The sequence below is a fragment of the Schistocerca cancellata genome, chromosome 5 (genome assembly GCF_023864275.1).
Source record: "Schistocerca cancellata isolate TAMUIC-IGC-003103 chromosome 5, iqSchCanc2.1, whole genome shotgun sequence".
Classification (NCBI taxonomy): domain Eukaryota; kingdom Metazoa; phylum Arthropoda; class Insecta; order Orthoptera; family Acrididae; genus Schistocerca; species Schistocerca cancellata.
The window spans coordinates 458,744,454-458,756,616 of record NC_064630.1 but is presented as its reverse complement, the minus strand read 5'-3'; the positions used below and the strand labels follow the sequence as shown (position 1 = coordinate 458,756,616).

General features: G+C 37.2%; 1 protein-coding gene across 1 annotated transcript in view; it reads right to left on the bottom strand.

Moving 5' to 3' along the window:
- Nucleotides 1–12,163, bottom strand: part of LOC126188600 (leucine-rich repeat-containing protein 74B-like) — a 232,494-nt gene that overhangs the window by 164,371 nt on the left and 55,960 nt on the right. The window contains exons 3-4 of the mRNA XM_049930202.1: nucleotides 5,068–5,243; nucleotides 4,330–4,598 (exon numbers count right to left, since the gene is read on the bottom strand). Of these exons, the coding sequence (XP_049786159.1) occupies nucleotides 4,330–4,598; nucleotides 5,068–5,243 (445 nt within the window). The remainder of the gene's footprint in view (nucleotides 1–4,329; nucleotides 4,599–5,067; nucleotides 5,244–12,163) is intronic.

Here is a 12,163-nt window from a genome sequence, read left to right as displayed (position 1 = left end):
GGGAGAAAGGGTGGGAAGGAGGGTTTATAGTATGTTTGAGTGTGTGTATGTATGTGTGTGTGTGTGTGTGTGTGTGTGTGTGTGTGTGTGAGAGAGAGAGAGAGAGAGAGAGAGAGAGAGAGAGAGAGAGAGAGAGAGACAGACAGACAGACAGACAGACAGAGAGAGAGAGAGAGGCAGAGGGTGGGGATGCCCACATGGGGGGTGGTGGTGGTGGGAAGAGTGGTGGGAGATGTTTGGCAAATGAATGGTCAAGTTTGTGATTTGCCCAAGTTTGGCAGTGGCCATTCATGGGAGTAGACAGTCAGTTATGTGTCATGCCCACATAGAGTGCTGCATAGTAATTGCAGGGTAGCTAAAATATAACTTGTCTGCTTTCACATCTAGCCCTGCCTTTTGCAGGGTATGAAAGTGCTTGTGACTAGAATGTGGTAGGAAGTGGGTATGGGTCTATGGGACAGGTCTTGTATCTAGGTTGACCACAAGGGAATGAACCATGAGCTGCAGGATGGTGAGCAAAATTGGAATATGGATGGAAAAGGATATTCTGGGGGATGGGTGGGTGGTGGAACACAACTTTGGGTGATGTAGACAGGATTTTGGTAGGATATCCCTCATCTCAGGGAATGAGAGGTAGTTGAAGCCCTGGTCAAGGCTAGAGTGACACTGGGTGATCAGGGGAGTGGAGGTTGGTGGCTGGTTAACAGGCTTACTGGTGTCAGAGAAGAAGATGGCATGGGAGGTCTGTTTATGGATGAATCGCATGGGATACAGTCTGTCAGTAAAGGCTCTGAGAAGGTTAGTGATATATTTTGAAATTTTTGCTTTTCACTGAAGATGTGGCATCCAAGGGTGTTGAGATTGTAAGGAAGAGACTTTTTGATAAGGAATAGATGACAGCTGTTAAACTGGAGGTACTGTTGATGATCTGAGCTGTTGATATGTACAGACGTATGTAGCCATTCTGTCACTGAACATGCTGTGCACCACAACACACAAATGACGTCAACAGCTGATTCACTATGTGAGTCATTTGGAGACTCCCTTCCAGCTCTAGTTTCTCTGAGCTACAAAGGTGGGAATTGTCTCTTCAGCATGTCCAGTGCTCTTACAATCCCATTGGGCTAAACCTGCACTAACGTGTTTCCCACTGCCTCACCTTATGTTTTCCCTTCTCTCTTCTGTCCACACCATGCCTTCCGCATCCTGATCATATACTGCCTTCTCCCAACGCTCTCCTCCTCCCCTCTCATGAGGCCATTCTCTCTCTCTCTCTCTCTCTCTCTCTCTCTCTCTCTCTCTCTCTCTCTCTCCTCCCCCCTCCCCCTACTTACCCTCTCTCCCTCCTTACCCACTCTCCCACCTTACCATCTCTCCTACCCTCTTGCCTTCCCCTCCCTCCCCCTATTCCACCCCTCTTATTGCCTCTCATCCTTCTCTTTTTCCCTTTCTCCCTTCTTATCTCCACCTTCCTCCATTTTCCTACCCTTCATGCCCCCTTTCCCATTTGTACCTCTTACATGCTCTATCCTCTGAAATCGTTTCATCTTGTGGTGCAACCACTGTGTCATCCTGTCAAAAACCTGCCTCACACTATCCTGCCCAGGCAACTGCTATCAATAATCAACATACTGTCTTGCAGTGGCCATGAGTGTATTGTATAATGTTTGGGTGTCTCTGTGGTTGTATGTGTGAATGTGTTTACCTCTGCTAGGGAAAAGGCAAGAACTTGAAAGCTAGTGTAAATGTTTTCTCAACATTCAGTCTTGCAGCAGCCATGGGTATATTGTGTACATTTGAGTGTCTGTGTAGTTTTATGTGAATATATGTTTACTTCTGATAGGAAAATGCAACAGCTTGAAAGCTAGTGTAAATATTTTATGTTGCTTGTTTCTATGTGCCACACATCAGTCAGCTAGAAGTGAGTGGTTGCCTTTCCTTTGTTTTATGTATTATCTTATTAACAGATTGCCAATAAAAGCTGTGAATAACATGAGACCAGAAGAAGCTTTCTCATGGCAGAAACCTTTGTCAGCTGATATTCTTTGGTAGTAAGGCTACTTTATAAATGTATTTCACAACAAATTAAATATTTTGGAGGAAGTAACACACCAAGTGTTTCATTGTATTCAAAGCTAACATGTCATTATCATTACTGTTCACAATGAATAAACAGTAATCTCTCTGAATTGACTGTGATCCTGTGTCATTTCATTAGTTTTTGCAATGAATAACTTTTTGCTATCTTAACTGTCATGTAACATTCTAGCACTCTCTCTCTCTCTCTCTCTCTCTCTCTCTCTCTCTCACACACACACTCTCTCTCTCTCTCTTTCGCTCTTGACTTACACATTTCTACTCCTTTAAAGCAGAAATATTCTTCACTTTATCCTGAGAATCCTCTAATTGCTGGATATTTCAGATTAATTTTATTTTTGTATAAATAAATTCTAGAATGTGGTTGCACATGTCAGATTGAAGAAACATACTGTACTGTCATTAGATTTAGTTATTATTGAAATGGACTTATTTTTCTTGGTAGTGTATATACTGGGCATGTCCAATAAGCAGTTGGACTGAAATAAGTCCTATTTTAAGTTTCAAGCATGATTTTTATATTCAGTGTAAATGCCAGTCCTAATTCCAATTTATTTCACTAATGCAGTGGGACATGCAAATGATCTAGTGGAAGGAGAATTCCAACTTTAAAGTCCAGTCACACTTTTCTAACTGTGACAGAGTCTCTGTCAAAGCACAACATGGCAAAGTCGCCTCACTCATCCTGCAGTCTGAATTTTGCTTGAAACATTACTGACCTGGTTTTTGCCTCACAAGTCTCATAGAATTTCTTCTTTGATCATCCTCATAGGATTATTGGATGTAGTGAGCAGTTGTTGAATAAATACACACAACACTGTAGAAGTTACTCTTCACTTCCTTCACATTCATTAACACCAAATTCAGTTTCTGTGATCTGCTTTCTAGTATGTATGAATATCAAAATCGTGGCAGATTGGTAAGCTACACTGACTAGGAGAAGATTCACAAAGTTCATAAGTGCCAATGACTCACATGACATGCTTTCATAATCACCATCAAACAATGGACTGACGTCCGCCCCTGGTAGCTGAGTGGTCAGCGCGACAGAATGCCAATCCTAAGGCCCAGGTTCGATTCCGGGCTGGGGCAGAGATTTTCTCTGCTCAGGGACTGGGTGTTGTGTTGTCCTAATCATCATCATTTCATCCCCATCGATGTGCAAGTCACCGAAGTGGCGTCAAATCGAAAGACTTGCACCCAGCGAACAGGCTACCTGACGGGAGGCCCTCGTCACACGACATTATTATTAGTAAGGGACTGACGAGACATAGAATTTTGAGTGTTTACAGCTGGGCCCTGACTGACATAGATATTCACATTTTGACTACCAGACACCAAACTGCCAGCTGCTTCGTGCACAATGCCTGTTTAGAGATGTGCATATTTCAGAAATTACAAAATGGTAAAATATGTTTTAGATGTTAATATAAAAGATAGGGAAAAGAAAGATACAAAGATTTAACAGACAGCAAAGTTAATTTGTTTAATCAATAGCTGTATAATTAGAAAATGGCAAAAATAGTAGCTCCTTTTATGAGAGAGGGAAGTTTTAACATGCACAAGGATTCTTAAAGTTATTGAGAATTTTCTAGAAAATAGTATTTTCTAGTTAGTATAGCTTACCAATCCATCATGATACTGATCCTCATACATACTAGAAAGCAGATCATTGAAACTGAATTTATTGTTAATAAATGTGAATGAAGTGAAGAGTAACTTCTACAGTGTTGTATATATTTATTCAATAACTGGTCACTACATCCAGTAGCCCCATGATGATGATCAAAGAAGAACTCTGATGTGAAAAATCTAGGCAGTTGCAAACTTCCACAAAGAGAATGAAGACTGAGAAAAATGTTGGCTGCAGTATATTGATGAAAGAGGTTCATGTCATATTTTGAAGAATATTAGCTTACTGTACATCTGCATATACATTCAAATAATTTCTATTCATGTATTCAGTTTCAATATTTATTAAAGGACTGCATATCATTGCAATGGATGCTGTGTTTAAGCCTATATATAATTTCCATCCTTATGCTTCTACCATTATTATCTGTTTTCAAGAGTATGATTCATATTGTTAATGAAGACATATCCAAGTATGTTCTTTCTTCCTTTCTATCTTTCATTAAAACATTTCATACATTTGTGTTTCATTAACATTTACAAATATGTCATAAAAATTAAACATTGTGTGAATATATAAAAACTTGAATTTTACAGTACCGTCCTTTGGATAAAGCTGATTCCAAGAGAGGTTAAGATTCTTTATAGTTGCATTTTCTGTCATAGTAAGTTCAAGGCTCATGCCAGCTCCATTTCCTAATTTATTGTGGCTAAGATTGAGTTTCTCGATACTGCTGTTTCCACCAAGACCTGGCGCTAGCTCTTCCATGCCATCATCACACAGTTCATTCCAACTTAAATCTAAGTCTTTCACACACTTTGTTGTTTTTATGCCTTCACACAATCTCTGAGCTCCCTCTCGACCAATTCTGGAAGTGAGCATTTATGTTTGTGCTGCATCAGTAATTTACATAAATGATTGTTTTAACTAAATATTAAAAAGATCTGTACTTATTTTTAGTAAAAAGTCAATTTTTATAATAAGTAGAGAACACAGTATAAGAACAAGTAGTCGAACAACTACAGATGCATGTAAAAACAAGAATTATCTGATAAATATCATACTTCTCTGGGTTTCTGATTTCTTTTATTCCTTTTCCTTTCCTCTTATTTCACTCTCATTACCTCTCACAAAAGATTAATGAAATGCCTGGCTATCCTTATTCATGTTTACTATGATATTTCCAAGACATTTTGTCACATTGAGTTTAGTGTTTCCATTTATTTATAATGGTTTTAAGTTGCACATTTGTTATAAAAAATAATCATATGAGATATGACTTTAATGTTTGCTCAGCACTATCAAAGTGTTCAGATTAAATACTATGGATCACTCACCTACAACCACGCAAACTAAGCCTTGTAATGGTCTCATTGACTTTAAGCATCTCACCCAAGTGAAAAGCAGCATCTCTAGTAAGCCAGTTATCTTCAAGATCAACTTCTGTTACAGTCTTATTGTGCATCAATGATTCAGCAATAGCTCTCACAGAAATTGGATTTAGTCCATAATACTGTCACAACAGACAAATTAAAAATAATTTTCCAATACATTAAGCACATGGGTATTTAATAGGTGATGCAGCACATTTTTCACAACCAAAGATTATTTTAAGTTACTGTAAGTTAAATGTATCTATTGTCAATTATCTGAAACCATGACATATGGAGGTATACACCAAACATTAAAAACTGCTTCATTCACAATTACTTCATTATTTTCTTATCAATAAAAACATTTATTGTATGGTGGTCTCATTTTCAAATGCTCAGATTTTACAGCTACATTTCAGTCTAAAACTTATACAAAATATAAAAACTCTTATTCGGTATGAAAAGTAAATAAATCTATGGCTGAAAGTTAAATGTATCTATTGTCAATTATCTGAGACTATGACATATGGAGGTATACACCAAACATTAAAAACTGCTTCATTCACAATTACTTCATTATTTTCTAATCAATAAAAACATTTATTGTATGGTGGTCTCATTTTCAAATGCTCAGATTTTACAGCCACATTTCAGTCTAAAACTTATACAAAATATAAAAACTCTTATTCAGTGTGAAAAGTAAATAAATCTATGGCTGAAATGGAAGCTGTATGCTAAACACTCACAACACAGTGTCAGCTTCAATGTACTGCTGCATATTGTGCTCTGCATATTGTGCTCTGCAAGCACACAACACAGTCTGCTCTAGGCAAACATAGAGTTACAGCATGAATTCCTTAAGAGAAACAATGTAGCTGTGTGCCCTGTATAGCTGTGTGCTCTGAAGAAAAATACAAATTTATAACCTGAGCTACTATGTTCCAGTAATTGTTTTTATGCCATTCCATTACTCAGTACCCATAGAATACAGTGAGGTGTTCTCTTTACTAATTCCACTATTTGTAAACAGTAAATTTCCTGCAATGGGACTGAAGATGAAGACCAGAATACAATTAATAAATTATATGGCCTTTAACATGTCTGTTCCCAATTTGATAATAAAATAAATATTATTCAAAGGAAATTAATATTAAAACTATCAGAGATAGAATAGGTGCATCTAGTATTGACTTGCTAGTTACTGAAAGGGGATAAATAGCACAAGTCTGGCAGACACAAAATGAACAAACAGAACTGAAATTTCTATCTCTTAGAATTTTGTAAGTGGTCCTTGTTCAGGACAACCAGATAGGTGAGAAACACAAAGAACTATAGCAAAACAGTAAAATAAAGAAGGAAAAGTTCCTTAAAACCACAGAACTGGAGGAAACAAGCCACAATAAAGCAATCAAAATTAACATTAGACTAATTTTATTTATGAAGAATGATGTGCTACATATTAATACCAGCTTTAATCCAAGAGCTTAGATCAAAAGAACTCACTGGTACAGACAGAACGAACAGATAAAGAAAGACAAGAAATGAAGACAGAGTAGGTAAGGAGATGATCTAGTAATAACAATAAAAATAATAACATAATGGGATTTTCAGGAAGAAAAAATGCACATATAATGGGAACAGGTAATTTGATACCAGTAGACAAATGGTGAGTTGTGTAATGACTTACTTCAACATTGAATAATCACTCGGCCTTACCTAAAAGAATATGGAAAGCTAGCGGAATTACCATGTCTTTAAGAGTACCTATGCACCACTCACTACTCATCAACAGGTGAGTGTTGTCTCTCTTCTTTTTTCATATTATAACATATTATACCTCATTTATCACGCTAAATTTAGATTTCTGTTTAACAGGAGTGCATATTGCCTGCATTTATCATAAGTTAACACATTTAGTGACTAAAACCTTAAAAAAGTTTCAGGAAATTTGTAACTTTCTGTTCAGGTTATGCTGTTGACTTAATAGAAATTGCATTTTGCATGTTGCTTGTTTTGTTCTTAAAGGAAATTTGTTATACTTCTAGCATGACAAATTCAGATGAAAGAGACATGGCAGGCTTATTTTAAGGTTATTTGTTTTCTGTTCTCCAAAACATTGCATCAGTCACAATGCAAACCCACTGACAGTATTGTCCTCAAACATAGGATGAGTTAGTTGATGTTTGCAAATCACCCTGAATGCTGACAAACAATTGGATGCTTTTACAGTCTAACAGAGTACCTAGAAATCAAACAACAAAAATAAATATGCATTATGAATATTCTACTTCATATTTTGTCTCCTATGTTTATTGTATGCATGATTCTTTGCTAAATTACTTAGATACCTAGTCTCTAGGAATGCAATACAGACTCTATTTTATGTTGTAAAGACTTGATCATGTCCAGTATCCTTGTATATATTCTATACATGTAGGCTTAGAAGGACTAAATAAATGTAGAGCTTTTGTAAATGGTTGTTTTGGAATAACTCCTAAAACTCATGTGCCAGAAATGCCAAAGGTACCTCAAATACTGTCCTCTCCTGTGTATCCTGCCTTCTCTACAGGAAATATGGCATATACCCACTGCTTTAGTTGGATGCGAATGGTATTCCCAGAAATGTTAATCCAAAACCAAGTTTATATAAATTTTATTGCAATGAACAATCAGGAAATTCATTAAGTGCAAGGAAATATCTGTTTTTCCACAACTACAGTTTACAGCTACACTAGAGTTACTTAAGTGACACAAGCGTTAACTCCATTTTTGTTGGAGGGCCTATAGATGGCTGTAATCATTGATAGAACTAGCAGTTAGTGATACAAAACAGGAGGTACAATGTGTTAATCACTTTGAAACATTAAAAAAAAAATGTTTCTGATACAGTGTCTCACCCAAAATACAGAGAGAACTAATGGAATATTAAGCTACATTAGACAAGATAATGAAAACAATTGGAAAAATATTCACTATAAGATGAGTTTCATCTAGCTTATGGGCTGTTAAAGCGGAATGGGATAGTTGCTCACTGTTAGCAACTCATTTTAGTTTTGTACAGGTTGATAAAGCAAGAGATCAAAGAAATGGGCAAAGTATGTAGGATTATTCTGGCTTTTTACATCGCTTTAATTTGTAATGAACCTGGATATCATCTGGGTTGCACTAACAGAATTAAGTGAACTTTCTCTACACCTAAAGGCCCAACACTAACAATTCCATCTAAAGAAAAATATGGGTGTTAGGGTCCATGAGCAGTTTAACAGAAGATTGTACAAAAAGTGTTATCACAAGCCATCAGTCAACAAAAATTTCAAATCATTACTAAAAAAAGAAAACACCCAAAAATTTCAGAAGTAAACCCTGTCACAATTCTTCAGATAGCTTACAACATATCTCAACAATAGGTTGATTCAAAAAATAATCAGATTTTTCCATGATGTTAAAGTGTTATTTAAAAGGAATTCACCAACAGATATACACATTAGATATGGCGAAGAAAACATTACAAACCCTTGTGAGCTGTTTCACTTTACACAAAAAGTTACCTAAATGTCTTTTGAGAATACATTTATGCAGGTAAAGCCCTCAGAAAGTTGAGTCCCTTTCTTCAAGCTATACCCATTTCAACTTCTGAATGTGAAAGAACTTTTAGCATAGTGAATATTGCCATGAGTTACAGAATAAATTATTTGCTTATTGCATGAGCTAGTGCTCTTATATGTCTGAGCCATCCAGACCCATCTCTACATGAGTTTTAGCCTGAGCCATATGTGGAATCTTGGCTGCAGACAGGAAGGAGATTATCAGATGAAACAGCTTGCAGGAAGCAAGTAGCTAAAGCAGAGATTCCTGAATATCATACCCTATGGAACATATTATGATGAAGGTGAGTTCCCATAAATATTTTATTCCAACTTAAGTACTGAATATATCACTACTGATCTACTTGATTGTGGTGCTATACCAGTCCCTCTAACTAATGAATTCAAGGGGTTGTCTTCCACTGGAACCAAAACTGACCCAGTGAGACTCACTTCACCTGTTTTCTGTGTCAAGAGGAAGCAAATGATAAAGAGAAAGGGGTCTATTAATCATTGGCTGTTCAAATGAACAGTGGACATGGTACTCCCTAGGAAAATGACAGTGAGGAATGAGAAGGAACACAGATTTGCTCAATGTTTATGCTTAGGATCCTCATTTAACTTGATGAAGAGGCTGCCCTGGCAGCCATTGACAGAACAGAGAACAACCAAATGCAAAGTGTGGTGCACAGTGGAACAAATGGTGTCTGTTGTGTGGGCTCTACAGTCATCTTTAGATCATTCCAGTAACTAACAGAGAAGGTTGAGAAGACTAACCTCATTCACAAAGTTTCAATGAAGCTCACAATTTACAGCATTATCCTCAGAATGGATCATGACCTCCTGGTTCTGAGTTGAGTGAAAGGTTCTGTGACAAGCTGAGCTGCAATTTCCTGGACTTGCACCATAGGAGTGTCCCCCTAAATGGGTCACATGTGCATTGAATATCAGGGGCTGCTCAGATGCTCTATGTGGGGTGCACACCAGTCTTTTTTTTAAAATTAGATAGATAGGATAGAGTACTCATATCCTAGTGATCAACTGCTAAAGCATTTGCAACAAAGAGCAAGAATTTGAAGTGCATCTAAAAAGCTGTGCAGTTTACAAACCAAGTACCAAAGGCTGGTTAAAACTCAAAACTGAAAGCAGCATGGTATCTGGGAAAAATTTCAGCCTGTATCATAAGGACAGGCCTGTGGAAAGTGGAGGTATTCTATTTATTGCTGTAGACAAGAAATTCAAATCCACCAAGATACAAATTGAAACTGCATGTCAATTACCTGGGCAAGATTCAGTGTCAAGGATGGACATAAACTTATAATCAGATCCTTCTCTTTACTGCCACACACATCTCCAGATGTGACCAAAAACTTTAGAGGAAAACCAAGTACACTAGTGTGTAAGTTCCCCAATAACTGTCATCATTGGAGGAGACTTTAATCATCCAAGAACCAAGTGGGAAAATTACAGTTTTGTAAGTGGTGGGCATGAAAAGAAGTCCATCCAAACATTATAAATGAGTTCTCTGAGAACTACCTAGAACAGATAGTATGAAAACCCACTCATGATTGAAGTATACTGAATCTAATAGCAACAAATGGAGCTGCTATTTTTGAGAATTCCCACTAGGAACTGGTATCAGTGACCTTACGGAAGTTGTGACAAAAATGATTTCAAAATACTAAGGGCAATTCTAGAATAATGTACAGTAGTGTCATATCTCAATAAGAATCAGGAAAGATTTAGCTCTGGCTGGGAGCATGCAGTGAACTGAGGCTCAGGTTTAGAAAAACGGTTGACCATGCACTGGATACATGTGTATCTAGAAGAACAGTTCATGATGGGAGGAGCCTCTGTGGTGTATATTCAATGTAAATAAACTTCTAAAGAAGCAAAGGCTACTGCATAATATGTGTAAAACAAAGCACAGAGTTATAGATTATGTGATACTGAAGGAAATGCATTTTTGCTGTCAAGAGGGCAATTTGTGATGCCTTCAAATACTACCATAGCAAAAGTATTATTGCAGTATTTATCTCAAAACCCAAAGAAATTCTAGTCATGTGGAAAGGCTGTTAGTGGTACCAAAGTTAGTATCCAGACACTTGTAGATTAGACAGGAACTGAAATTGAGAGTACGAAAGCAAAAGCTGAAATACTGTAGTTGGTTTTCAAATGTTCCTTTACAAATGAAAACTCAGTGGTACTGCTCCAATTTAATTCTTGATGTATATGTAATAGTGCCAGCGATGTTGCAAAACAAATGAAATTGCAGAAACTGAACAAATCTCCAGGACCAAATGAAATTCCTGTCACATGCTATAGAAAATTTGTGGTCTACGTATCCCCTCTTTTGACCATAATGTGCCATAGATCCCTTGAACAAAAATCCATCATTATGTAGGTCAAACTTATCTGCAACAAGTTTAGTGGAAGTTATCCACAAACTACCATCCAGTATCCTTGACGTCCATTTGTTGTAGAATCTTAGAACATAATCTGAGCACAAACCTTATGAGACACCTCAATGAGAATGACTTCTTCCATGCCAACCAGTATAGATCATGAAAACGTTTATCATGTGAAACTCAACAAGCCATGGATCAAGGCAGCCTTGTAGATGCTGTATTTCTCAATTTCTGAAAAGCATTTGACTCAGTTCAACACATAAACGTATTACCAAAAGTGTGATATTGTGTGCTATCAATACCATGGTGTGCCAGTCCATGTCTAGAGGTTGTCAGTAACACATGTCGATGCACTGCCTATCTGTTGTGACTCCAAGAACACCCTCCTCAGTCTGTGTGGCCCATCCCACCATGGAGTTAACAAAAGGACACTGCAGTGGTATCTAGCTTGTCTGTTAGTGCAGTCCTGCCTGTGTAGTCAAAGTACCAGTATTCAGCCTCTGTTATTATTGTGGATATCATGGCCCAGCTCAGTGAATCACTTTGGATTGTGCTCTGGACTTGCATTATTCAAGTAAAAGAAATTTCTTAAACATTATGTGCACATCTCATTGTTTTACTCTTTGTCTTAGAACCCATCAATGGAATGCCCAAACATCTGGTGATGAGGGAAAACTACATTTCATTGTTAATTGGTTCTACAACTCATCATACAACCACTGGTGATGATATTAATCGTTTGTCTTTCTTGCAGAACTGTGGTTCTTCTCCAAGCTCACTTGCTACTTTGCTTCAGTGTTTCTGAGTGTTTTTCAGACTATTGGCCCTGTAACTGAAAGTGTTTTTCTTGTGCTGTTCTTTTTAGTGACACTAATCTGTACTTTTTTTAGTGGTTGCACAATGTTTCTTGTCATTTTTGTGTTTTATCATGGCCATTCCTTCCACAAGAAATGTCAGTAACTCAGATTATTCAGTTACAGGTTAAGTAGATGCAGCAACTCATGAAGAAGAAGAAGATGATGATGATGATGCTTCTTGAGCAAGTAACCTCAACAGCAATGCCCCAGC